Here is a 15,098-nt window from a genome sequence, read left to right as displayed (position 1 = left end):
TCCACCCCCCCCTCCTCCCCCCCCGCCCCTCCCCTCCTTCCGGGGCCTTCCCTTCCTGCGCACGGCAGCGCCGCCACTCCCAGCGGCAACCTCCGTAGCCGCCCTCTTCAGCAGCGAGCGCTGGTGGAGATGACGCTGCTGTTGCTGCTGCTGATGCTGATGATGATGCTGCTGCTGCTGCTGATGATGATGCTGCTGATGATGAGCCGGAGCGACGGCGGACGGACGCCGGTCCACGCCGCAAGCGTCGCCCCCCCCGTCGCTGCCGCTGCTGCTGCTGCTACTGCTGCTACTCGCGGTGGTGGTGCTGCTGCTGGCTCCGGCCGCGGTGGTGGCGGTGGTGGCGGTTGTGGCGGTTGTGGCGGTTGTGGCGGTGGTGGCGGTGGTGGCGGTGGTGGCGGTGGTGTCGATCGGCGGAGGTTTGGTGGATGCTGGGAGGGTCGTGGGCTGTGTTGGGAAAGGCCTAAACAACGTGGAGGGGGTGGGAATACAGCGTGAGGCAGGGTAAGTGTGTGTGCACACACGTACACACACAGTGTACACACATACACACACGTACACACTCACACTCACACGTACACTCACGTACACACTCACGTACACACTCACACTCACACGTACACTCACGTACACACTCACACGTACACTCACGTACACACTCACACTCACACGTACACTCACGTACACACTCACACTCACACGTACACTCACGTACACACTCACACTCACGTACACACTCACACTCACACGTACACTCACGTACACACTCACACGTACACTCACGTACACACGCACACTCACACGTACACTCACGTACACACTCACACGTACACTCACGTACACACACACACTCACGTACACACACTCACGTACACACACACACACGCACGTACACACACACACACGCACGTACACACACAGTGTACACACATACACACACGTACACACTCACACTCACACGTACACTCACGTACACACTCACACGTACACTCACGTACACACTCACACTCACACGTACACTCACGTACACACTCACACGTACACTCACGTACACACGCACGTACGTACCCACGTACACACACACACTCACGTACACACACTCACGTACACACACACACACGCACGTACACACACACACACACACGCACGTACACACACACGCACTCACACACACACTCACGTACGTACCCACGTACACACACACACTCACGTACACACACTCACGTACACACACACACGCACGTACACACACACACACACGCACGTACACACACACGCACTCACACACACACTCACGTACGTACACACGTACACACACACACGTACGTACACACGTACACTCACACTCACGTACGTACACACACGTACACACGCACCCACCTGTCTGGCTGTTGTTGTAGCTGTGTGGGCGTGGTGGTGGTGGTGACGACGGCAACCACCGTCCCTACAGCCGCCCCACTCACAGCACCACAGCTGTTGCCGTGTGTGCCTGTTGTCATGGCGACGGCCGCTGGGGTAACCACCGGTCCGCCTGGAACACAGTCGCACGCACACACAGTCACACAGACACACACACACACTGTCACACACACACACAGTCACGCACACACAGACACACACACACAGACACACACACACACTGTCACACACACACAGACACACACACTGTCACACACAGTCACGCACACAGTCACACACACACACAGCCACGCACGCACACACACACACTCACACACACAGTCACACACACAGTCACAGACATACACACAGTCACACACACAGCCACGCACACAGTCACACACACACACAGCCACGCACGCACACACACACACTCACACACACAGTCACACACACACAGTCACACAGACACACACACAGTCACACACACAGTCACACACACAGTCACAGACACACACACAGTCACACACACACACAGCCACGCACGCACACACACACACTCACACACACAGTCACACACACACAGTCACACAGACACACACACAGTCACACACACAGTCACAGACACACACACACACACAGCCACGCACACACACACGCACGCACACAGTTACACACACACAGTCACACACACACACAGTCACACACACACACAGGCACACACACACACACACAGGCACACACAGTCACACAGTCACCTGTATGCGCCACAGTGCAGGACACGGCGCTGGTGGCGGTTGTGGCGGTGGTGGCGGTGGTGGTGGCGGCGGCAGCATTGTTGTTGTTGTTGTTGACCTCCATGATGTTGCTGCTGCTGCAGTTGGCGGTGGTGGTGGCGGCGTTGTTGTTGTTGGTGGTGGCGATTGTTGTTGTTGTTGCCGATGACGACAGCGGCGGTGGTGGTGGTGGCGGCACTCCCAACGCTGCCAAAGGTGGTGGTGACGATGACGGTGGTGGCGGTGGTGGCGGTGGTGCTGCTGCTGCTGCTGGTGGTGGTGGTGTTGGTGGTGGCGGTGCTGTCGATGGCGGTGGTGGTGGTGGTGCCGGTGGTGGCAGCGGTGGTGCCGACGATGGCGGCGTTGGTGGTGGTGGTGGTGGTGGCGGTGGCGGTGGCGGTGGTGCCGGTGGCTGGGAGGTACCGGCTCGCGGCCTGTCGGTAAAGCGCGAATCCAGGGCGGACATCGGCTCCAACCTGAGACACGGAGACACACAGTGAGACACACAGTGAGACACACAGTGAGACACGGAGACACAAAGTGAGACACGGAGACACAGAGACACACAGTGAGACACGGAGACACAGAGACACAAAGACACAGAGACACAAAGTGAGACACGGAGACACAGAGACACACAGAGACACACAGTGAGACACGGAGACACAAAGTGAGACACGGAGACACAGAGACACACAGTGAGACACGGAGATACACAGTGAGACACACGCGGTCAGACACACAGACACGCAGTGAGACACGCGCAGTGAGACACGCAGACACTGAGACACACACAGACACACAGACAAACAGACACACCCACACAGACACACACAGACACTGAGACACACAGACATACAGACACACACACACACACAGACACACACAGACACTGAGACACACAGACATACAGACACACACACACAGACAGACACACACAGACACTGAGACACACAGACATACAGACACACACACACAGACAGACACACACAGACACTGAGACACACAAACATACAGACATACAGACACACAGACACACACACACACAGACACACAGACACACACAGACACTGAGACACACAGACACACACACATAGACACACACAGACACTGAGACACACAGACACTGAGACACACAAACACACAGACACACCCACACAGACACACACAGACACACACACAGGCACTGAGACACACAGACACACACACAGACACACACAGACGTTCTGTTACCCGAGTCTCTGTGCATCGGGCCTAGCGGGCGGTGAAGCCTGGGCTTCGGCCTGCTCGGGCCTGCCCGGCGTGGGAGGGGGAGAGCCCAAGGACTGGGAGGAGGAGCCACCCCCTCCCAGGGCGGCAGCGCGGAACGGAGAAGGTAACACCATGTCTCTACACACACACACACAGACACACACACAGAGACACACACACACAGACACACACACACACAGACACACACACAGACAGAGACACACGGAGACACACACAGAGACACACAGACACACAGACACACAGAGACACACACACACACACCGACACACACACAGACAGAGACACACACACACACAGACACACACACACACACAGAGACACACAGAGACACATACAGACACACACACACACACAGAGACACACACACAGACACACACACACACGCACATTAGATGAGTGAGTCTATGGGTCTCTGTGTGCGTGAGTCTATGGGTCTCTGTGTAAGTGAGTCTACGGGTCTCTGTGTGAGTGAGTCTGTGGGTCTCTGAGTGAGTGAGTCTATGGGTCTCTGTGTGAGTAAGTCTATGGGTCTCTGAGTGAGTGAGTCTATGGGTCTCTGTGTGGTGAGTCTGTGGGTCTCTGAGTGAGTGAGTCTATGGGTCTCTGTGTGGTGAGTCTATGGGTCTCTGTGTGAGTAAGTCTATGGGTCTCTGAGTGAGTGAGTCTATGGGTCTCTGTGTGAGTAAGTCTATGGGTCTCTGAGTGAGTGAGTCTATGGGTCTCTGTGTGGTGAGTCTATGGGTCTCTGAGTGAGTAAGTCTATGGGTCTCTGTGTGGTGAGTCTGCGGGTCTCTGTGTGAGTGAGTCTATGGGTCTCTGAGTGAGTGAGTGTATGTGTCTCTGTGTGAGTGAGTCTATGGGTCTCTGAGTGAGTGAGTCTATGGGTCTCTGAGTGAGTGAGTCTATGGGTCTCTGAGTGAGTGAGTCTATGGGTCTCTGTGTGGTGAGTGTATGTGTCTGTGTGTGCGTGTCTGTGTGTCTGTGTGTGTGTGTCACTGTGTGTGTGTCTCTGTGTGTGTCTGTGTGTGTGTCTCTGTGTGTGTTTGTGTCTCTGTGTGTGTCTGTGTCTCTGTCTGTGTCTCTGTCTGTGTCTCTGTGTGTGTCTCTGTCTGTGTCTCTGTGTGTGTGTGTCTCTGTGTGTGACTCACCCCGTGTCTAACTGTGCGATGCACAGTGGAGTGATTCTACGTCTGCCATCCGCCGTCCGAGTTTCCTTTTGCGTCTTCAGGAGGTTCTGAGGACACAGACACACAGACACACAGACATACAGACACTCGGACACACGGATACACGGACACACAGAAACACAGACACGAGGACACACAGACACACGGACACACGGACACATGGACACACGGCCTCCAACTAGCCCCACAGCGTCCGCAACGTGCACCTAGCCTGGCACGGCCCAGCAGCAGAAGCGGCGTCCTTCACAGAGGCCGATGTTGACACCGCTGGCAAGTCCACTCAGCTCCACGTCCTCCTGTGCCACGTCACTCCGTCTCCTCTCTAGCCCGTGTCACTCACCCACTCACTCACCCACTCACTCACCCACCCACTCCCTCAATCACTCACTCAATCACCCACTCAATCACTCACCCACCCACCCACTCATCCACCCACCCACCCACTCACTCACTCATCCACTCACCCACCCACCCACTCACTCATCCACTCACTCACCCACCCACCCACTCACTCACCAACTCACCCAATCACCCACCCACTCGCCCGCCCACCCACCCACCCACTCACCACCCACCACACCACCCACTCACTCACCCACCCACCCACTCACTCACCCACCCACCCCGCCCCCACACCACCCACCACCCACCCACACCCCACCACCCCACCCACCCACTCACCACCCACCACACCACCCACTCACTCACTCACCCACCCACTCACCCACCCACCCACCCACTCACCCAATCACCCACCCACTCGCCCGCCCACCCACCCCGCCCCCCCCACCCCCCACCACCCCCCACCTCCCCCCACCACCCCCCACCCCCCCCCACCCCCCTCACCTTCCTGATCTCCTCCAGGCTCTCCCCGTTGAGCAGCGAAGGGAATGGCCCAGCCCCTCCCCCCACTCCCCCCCCTCCAGCCCCTCCCCCTCCCGCCGCTTGATTGACAGCTGGCGACGAGGTGGAGCCGTTGGCCGAGGGTGGGTGTGGTGGTGGAGCAGGGGGAGGAGCTACAGCAGGGGGAGGAGCTAGAGCAGCGGCAGGAGGAGGAGGCCCCCGATTGGCCGTCTGGAAGCTGAGGGTGGCCGGGTCTTCGATGACGATGGCGCGCACGGAGGGCGGCTCTGCACACAGCCACTTGCCATACGTCTTGTGGTGGATAGAGTTCTGGGGTGGGGGGTAGTGGGGGGTGGTGAGGGGGGTGGGGGGTGGTGGGGGGTGGTGGGGGGGGGTGGTGGGGTGGGGGGGGTGGTGGGGGGGTGGTGGGGGAGTGGGGGTTGTGGGGGGTGGGGGTGGGGTGGTGGGGGGTGGGGGGATGGGTGGTGGGGGTGGGTGGTGGTGGGGTGGGGGTGGGGAGGGTGGGGAGGGTGGGGGGGGTGGGGGGGGTGGGGTGGGTGGTGGAGGGGGGGTGGTGGGGGGTGGTGGAGGGGTGGGGGTGGTGGGTAATGGTGGGGGGTGTGGGGGGGTGTAAGAGGGGGTGGGGTGGGTGAGTGGGGGGGTGGTGGGGGGTGGTGGGGGGAGGAGGGGGGGGTGGGGGGGGGTGGTGGGTGGGGGGTTGGGGGTTATAGGTGGTAGTGTATAGTGTATAGTAGTGTAGTGTATAGCAGTGTAGTGTATAATAGTGCAGTATATAGTGTATAGCAGAGGTGTGGACTCGAGTCATGTGACTTGGACTCGAGTCAGACTCGAGTCATGAATTTGATGACTTGCGACTCGACTTGGACTTGCATAACAATGACTTTGTCCCACCTCTGGTGTATAGTGTAGTGTATAGTGTAGTATAGTGTAGTGTATAGTGTATAGTAGTGTAGTGTATAGTGTAGTAGTGTATAGTGTAGTGTATAGTAGTGTATAGTGTAGTGTATAGTGTATAGTAGTGTAGTGTATAGTGTAGTATAGTATAGTAGTGTAGTATAGTAGTGTAGTAGTGTATAGTGCAGTGTATAATGTAGTGTATAATGTAGTGTAGTGTATAGTGTAGTGTAGTAGTGTATAGTGTAGTGTATAGTGTAGTGTATAGTGTAGTGTATAGTATAGTAGTGTATAGTGTAGTGTATAGTATAGTAGTGTATAGTGTAGTGTATAGTGTAGTGTATAGTATAGTAGTGTATAGTGTAGTGTATAGTGTAGTGTATAGTATAGTAGTGTATAGTGTAGTGTATAGTGTAGTGTATAGTGTAGTAGTGTATAGTGTAGTGTAGTAGTGTATAGTGTAGTGTACCTTCTCGTCGTGAGTGAGAGGACTTCCCAGCTCGTATAGTGTAGTGTAGTAGTGTAGTAGTGTATAGTGTAGTGTATAGTGTAGTAGTATAGTAGTGTATAATGTAGTAGTGTAGTGTATAGTGTAGTGTACCTTCTCGTCGTGAGTGAGAGGACTTCCCAGCTCGTGTCTCTCAAACTCGACGAACGCCACGGAGCCGTCCATGGAGCAGACGAGCAGAGAACGTCCACACGCACTCCTACACACACACACACAGTTACACACACACACACACAGTGACACACACACACACACACAGTTACACACACACACACACAGTGACACACACACACACAGTTACACACACACACACACAGTGACACACACACACGCACTCCTACACACACACACACAGTGACACACACACACACAGTGACACACACACAGTTACACACACACACACAGTTACACACACACACGCACTCCTACACACACACACACAGTGACACACACACACACATAGTGACACACACACACACACACAGTTACACACACACACATAGTGACACACACACACACAGTTACACACACACACACACAGTGACACACACACACACATAGTGACACACACACACGCACTCTTACACACACACACACAGTGACACACACACACACAGTGACACACACACACACATAGTGACACACACACACGCACTCCTACACACACACACACAGTGACACACACACACACACAGTGACACACACACACACATAGTGACACACACACACACATAGTGACACACACACACACATAGTGACACACACACACACATAGTGACACACACACAGTTACACACACACACACACAGTGACACACACACACACACAGTGACACACACACAGTTACACACACACACACAGTGACACACACACACGCACTCCTACACACACACAGTGACACACACACACACAGTGACACACACACACACAGTGACACACACACACGCACTCCTACACACACACAGTGACACACACACAGTTACACACACACACGCATAGTGACACACACACACACAGTTACACACACAGTGACACACACACACATAGTGACACACACACACACACAGTTACACACACACACACACAGTTACACACACACACACACAGTGACACACACACACGCACTCCTACACACACACACACAGTGACACACACACAGTTACACACACACACGCACTCCTACACACACACACACAGTGACACACACACAGTTACACACACACACGCACTCCTACACACACACACACAGTGACACACACACACAGTTACACACACACACACAGTCACACACACACACACAGTGACACACACACACAGTTACACACACACACATAGTGACACACACACACACAGTTACACACACACACAGTTACACACACACGGTTACACACACACACATAGTGACACACACATAGTGACACACACACACACAGTTCCACACACACAGTTCCACACACACAGTTCCACACACACAGTTACACACACACAGTTACACAGACACAGTGACACACACACACAGTGACACACACACACACAGTGACACACACACACACAGTGACACACACACACACAGTGACACACACACACACAGTGACACACACACAGTGACACACACACACACAGTGACACACACACAGTGACACACACACACACAGTGACACACACACAGTGACACACACACACAAACAGTTACACACACACACACAGACACACACACAGTGACACACACACACACACAGTTACACACACGCACACAGTGACACACACACATACATAGTGACACACACACACACAGACACACACACACACACAGTGACACACACACACATACATAGTGACACACAGACACACACACACACAGTGACACACACAGTGACACACACATACACATAGTGACACACACAGACACACACAGTGACACACACAGACACACACACAGACACACACACAGACACACAGACACACAGACACACCACCACACACCACACGGACACACACCACGGAGAGACCACGGAAAGACACGGGGAGACACGGGGAGACACGGGGAGACACGGGGAGACACGGGGAGAGACACGGAGAGACACGGGGAGAGACACGGGGAGACACGGGGAGACACGGGGAGACACGGGGAGACACGGGGAGACACGGGGAGAGACACGGAGAGACGGGGAGAGACACGGGGAGACACGGGGAGACACGGGGAGAGACACGGGGAGACACGTTGAGACACGTTGAGAGACACGGAGAGACACGGAGAGACACGGAGAGACACGGGGAGAGACACGGGGAGAGACACGGGGAGAGACACGGGGAGAGACACGGGGAGAGACACGGAAAGAGACACGGGGAGAGACACGGGGAGACACGGGGAGAGACACGGGGAGAGACACGGGGAGAGACACGGGGAGAGACACGGGGAGAGACACGGGGAGACACGGGGAGAGACACGGTGAGAGACACGGTGAGAGACACGGGGAGAGACACGGGGAGAGACACGGGGAGACACGGGGAGAGACACGGTGAGAGACACGGTGAGAGACACGGGGAGAGACACGGGGAGAGACACGGGGAGAGACACGGGGAGAGACACGGGGAGAGACACGGGGAGAGACACGGAAAGAGACACGGGGAGAGACACGGGGAGACACGGGGAGAGACACGGGGAGAGACACGGGGAGAGACACGGGGAGAGACACGGGGAGAGACACGGGGAGACACGGGGAGAGACACGGTGAGAGACACGGTGAGAGACACGGGGAGAGACACGGGGAGAGACACGGGGAGACACGGGGAGAGACACGGTGAGAGACACGGTGAGAGACACGGGGAGAGACACGGGGAGAGACACGGGGAGAGACACGGGGAGAGACACGGGGAGAGACACGGGGAGAGACACGGAAAGAGACACGGGGAGAGACACGGGGAGACACGGGGAGAGACACGGGGAGAGACACGGGGAGAGACACGGGGAGAGACACGGAAAGAGACACGGGGAGAGACACGGGGAGACACGGGGAGAGACACGGGGAGAGACACGGGGAGAGACACGGGGAGAGACACGGGGAGAGACACGGGGAGAGACACGGGGAGAGACACGGGGAGAGACACGGGGAGAGACACGGGGAGAGACACGGGGAGAGACACGGGGAGAGACACGGGGAGAGACACGGGGAGACACGGGGAGACACGGGGAGAGACACGGGGAGACACGGGGAGAGACACGGTGAGAGACACGGGGAGAGACACGAGGAGAGGCACATGGGGAGACATGGAGAGAAAAACAGGGACATCAATGAGACAACACTTGCCTGTCTGTGTGTGTGTCTAAGTGTGTGTGTGTCTATGTGAGTCTGTGTGTGTCTGTGTGTCTCTGTGTGCACATTGCCTGGCACAAGCGTCGTGGTGACGTCACCGCCACTTAGTGGCGAATGGCGGTTGTTGTTGTTGTGTCTAAGTGTGTGTATCTATGTGTGTGTATCTATGTGTGTCTGTGTGTGTGTCTATGTGTGTGTGTGTCTGTGTGTGTGTCTGTGTATGTGTCTATGTGTGTGTCTATGTGCGTCTGTGTGTGTCTCAGTGTGTGTGTCTATGTGTGTGTGTGTGTGTCTATGTGTGTGTGTCTGTGTGTGTGTCTGTGTATGTGTCTATGTGTGTGTCTGTGTGTGTCTCAGTGTGTGTCTGTGTGTGTGTCTATGTGTGTGTGTGTGTCTATGTGTGTGTGTGTCTATGTGTGTGTGTGTGTGTCTAAGTGTGTGTATCTACGTGTGTGTGTCTGTGTGTGTGTGGATCTATGTGTGTGTGTGGCCCAAGCATCGTGGTGACGTCACCGCCACTTAGTGGCGAATGGCGGTTGTTGTTGTTGTGTGTATCTATGTGTGTCTAAGTGTGTGTCTGAGTGTGTCTGTCTAAGTGTGTGTGTGTCTATGTGTGCGTCTGTGTGTGTCTGTGTGTGTCTGTGCGTGTGTCACCAGGAGATGTCCATGATTGATTTCTCAAAGAGGTCGTGGATGACGACCAGAGGCCTCTTCAGACACGTCAGCTGTGCAGGGGGACACAGGAGGGGAAGTATGACTCACCACTCACTCACCACCCACTCACCACTCACCCACTCACTACACCACTCACTCGCTCACCACACCACTCGCTCACCACTCACTCACACACTCACCTACACACTCACCACCCACTCACCACTCACCCACTCACTACACCACACCACTCGCTCACCACTCACTCACCACTCACTCACCTACACACTCACCACTCGCTCATCACTCACCCACCCACCCACCCACCCACCCGCCCACCCACCCACCCACCCACCCACTCACCCACCCACCCACCCACCCACCCACTCACCCACTCACCCACTCACCCACCCACCCACTCACCCACTCACCCACCCACCCACCCACCCACTCACCCACCCACTCACCCACCCACTCACCCACCCACCCACTCACCCACCCACTCACCCACCCACCCACCCACTCACCCACCCACCCACCCACCCACTCACCCACCCACCCACTCACTCACCCACTCACTCACCCACCCACCCACTCACCCACTCACCCACCCACTCACCCACCCACTCACCCACCCACCCACCCACTCACCCACCCACCCACCCACCCACTCACCCACCCACTCACCCACCCACCCACCCACCCACCCACTCACCCACTCACCCACCCACTCACCCACCCACCCACCCACTCACCCACCCACCCACCCACCCACCCACTCACCCACCCACCCACCCACTCACCCACCCACTCACCCACTCACTCACCCACCCACCCACCCACCCACTCACCCACCCACTCACCCACCCACCCACCCACTCACCCACACGGAGAGAGAACGGTCCTTGCTACCGAGAGCACAGCAGCTGTAAGGCAGGCTGGCCCTCACCGAGTCTCCGTTCCTCACTGCCTTGTGGAAGATCTTGGGGTTAAACCTCTGAGTAGAGACAATGTCATCATCAACAACAACATCATCCTCATCAACAACATCATCATCATCAACAACATCATCATCCTCATCATCAACATCATCATCATCAGCATCAACATCATCATCATCATCATCAGCATAATCAGCATCAGCAGCATCATCATCATCATCAACAACATCAGCAGCAGCATCATCAGCATCATCATCATCAGCGGCAGGCCAGGCTGGGTCTCACCAAGTCACCGTCCCTCACTGCCTTGTGGAAGATCTTGGGATGAAACCTCTAAGTGAGTGAACAAGCGACAGAGTGAGTGGGTGGGTGAGTGGGCGAGCGAGCGAGTGAGTAAGTGGGCGAGCGAGCGAGTGGGCGAGTGATTGAGTGGAGAGTGAGTGGGCGAGCGAGTGAGCGGGCGATTGAGTGGGTGGGCAAGTAAGTGGGTGAGTGAGTGAGTGGGCGAGTGGGCGAGTGAGTGAGTGGGCGAGCGAGTGAGTGAATGGGTGGGCGAGTGAGCGGGCAAGCGAGCGAGTGGGCAAGTGAGTGAGCGAGTGAGTGGGTGAGCGAGCGAGTGAGTGAGCAAGCGAACGAGTGGGTGAGCGAGTGAGTGAGCAAGCGAACGAGTGGGTGAGCGAGTGAGTGGGCGAGTGAGTGAGTGGGTGAGCGAGCGAGTGAGTGAGCAAGCGAACGAGTGGGTGAGCGAGTGAGTGGGCGAGTGAGTGAGTGGGCGAGTGGGTGGGTGAGTGAGTGAGTGAGTGAAAAAGCAAGAGAGTGAGTGGGCGAGTGAGCAAGTGAGAGAGCGAGCGAGAGAGTGAGTGGGTGAGTGAGTGAGTGAGTGAGCGAGCGGGTGAGCGAGTGAGTGAGCAAGCGAGTGAGCGAGCGAGTGGGCGAGAGAGTGGGCGAGCGAGCGAGTGAGCAAGCGAACGAGTGGGTGAGCGAGTGAGTGGGTGGGCGAGTGAGTGGGCGAGTGAGCGGCTGAGCGAGCGAGTGAGTGGGTGGGCGAGGGAGTGGGCGAGCTCACTCGCTCTCACTCGCTCCTCACTCCTCGCTCGCTCGCTCACCACGGCGGTGACGGCCTTGCGGTGTCCCACAAAGTCCATCCCGGCCCTCCAGCCGCCGCGCTCCACAATCTGCGCCGTGGGTCCCGCGTTGTTCATCGCGTGAGCCGACACCACGTAGTGTCCGTCAGGTGACCAGCCCAGACGTAGTACGTGTGTGGTACCAGCACACTGACACAGTGACACACAGTGACACACACACACAGTGACACACACACACAGTGACACACACACACACAGTGACACACACACACACAGTGACACACACACACAGTGACACACACACACACAGTGACACACACACACACAGTGACACACACACACACAGTGACACACACACACACAGTGACACACACACACACAGTGACACACACACACACAGTGACACACACAGTGACACACACACACAGTGACACACACACACAGTGACACACACACACACAGTGACACACACACACACAGTGACACACACACACACAGTGACACACACACACACACAGTGACACACACACACACAGTGACACACACACACAGTGACACACACACACAGTGACACACACACACAGTGACACACACACACACAGTGACACACACACACAGTGACACACACACACACAGTGACACACACACACACAGTGACACACACACACACAGTGACACACACACACACACAGTGACACACACACACACAGTGACACACACACACACAGTGACACACACACACACAGTGACACACACACACAGTGACACACACACACACAGTGACACACACACACAGTGACACACACACACAGTGACACACACACAGTGACACACACACACACAGTGACACACAGTGACACATACACACACAGTGACACACACAGTGACACACACACAGTGACACACACACACAGTGACAGTGACACACACCGAGTGACAGTGACACACACACACAGTGACACACACACACACACACAGTGACACACACACACAGTGACACACACAGTGACACACACAGTGACACACACACACACAGTGACACACACAGTGACACACACACACACACACAGTGACACACACACACACAGTGACACACACACAGTGACACACACAGTGACAGTGACACACACACACAGTGACACACAGTGACACACACACACAGTGACACACACACACAGTGACACACACAGTGACACACACAGTGACACACACAGTGACACACACACACAGTGACACACACAGTGACACACACACACAGTGACACACACAGTGACACACACACACAGTGACACACACAGTGACACACACACACAGTGACACACACAGTGACACACACACACAGTGACACACACAGTGACACAGTGACACAGTGACACACACACACACACAGTGACACACACACACACAGTGACACACACACACAGTGACACACACAGTGACACACACACAGTGACACACAGTGACACACACACAGTGACACACACACAGTGACACACACACACACAGTGACACACACACAGTGACACACACACACACAGTGACACACACACAGTGACACACACACAGTGACACACACACAGTGACACACACACAGTGACACACACACAGTGACACACACACAGTGACACACACACACAGTGACACACACACACAGTGACACACACACACACAGTGACACACACACACAGTGACACACACACACAGTGACACACACAGTGACACACACAGTGACAAAGTGACACACAGTGACACACACACAGTGACACAGTGACACACACAGTGACACACACAGTGACACAGTGACACACACAGTGACACAGTGACACACAGTGACACAGTGACACACACACAGTGACACAGTGACACACACACAGTGACACACAGTGACACACACAGTGACACACACACAGTGACACACACACACACAGTGACACACACACACACAGTGACACACACACACACAGTGACACACACACACACAGTGACACACACACAGTGACACACACACACAGTGACACACACACACACAGTGACACACACACACACACAGTGACACACACACACACACAGTGACACACACACACACACAGTGACACACACACACACACAGTGACACACACACACAGTGACACACACACACAGTGACACACACAGTGACACACACACACAGTGACACACATAGTGACACACACACAGTGACACACA

General features: G+C 55.5%; 1 protein-coding gene across 1 annotated transcript in view; it reads right to left on the bottom strand.

Moving 5' to 3' along the window:
* HIRA (histone cell cycle regulator) overlaps positions 1–15,098 on the bottom strand; it is a 61,728-nt gene that overhangs the window by 26,040 nt on the left and 20,590 nt on the right. Inside the window, exons 8-17 of the mRNA XM_078885668.1 lie at positions 12,915–13,082; positions 11,751–11,864; positions 10,868–10,938; positions 6,993–7,098; positions 5,480–5,806; positions 4,595–4,680; positions 3,408–3,563; positions 2,157–2,650; positions 1,381–1,531; positions 32–463 (exon numbers count right to left, since the gene is read on the bottom strand). Coding sequence (XP_078741794.1) covers positions 32–463; positions 1,381–1,531; positions 2,157–2,650; positions 3,408–3,563; positions 4,595–4,680; positions 5,480–5,806; positions 6,993–7,098; positions 10,868–10,938; positions 11,751–11,864; positions 12,915–13,082 — 2,105 coding nt within the window. The remainder of the gene's footprint in view (positions 1–31; positions 464–1,380; positions 1,532–2,156; positions 2,651–3,407; positions 3,564–4,594; positions 4,681–5,479; positions 5,807–6,992; positions 7,099–10,867; positions 10,939–11,750; positions 11,865–12,914; positions 13,083–15,098) is intronic.

Source organism: Lampetra fluviatilis, unplaced genomic scaffold (assembly GCF_964198595.1).
Source record: "Lampetra fluviatilis unplaced genomic scaffold, kcLamFluv1.1 SCAFFOLD_484, whole genome shotgun sequence".
NCBI classification, from domain to species: domain Eukaryota; kingdom Metazoa; phylum Chordata; class Hyperoartia; order Petromyzontiformes; family Petromyzontidae; genus Lampetra; species Lampetra fluviatilis.
This window is presented reverse-complemented; position numbering and strand designations above follow the sequence as displayed.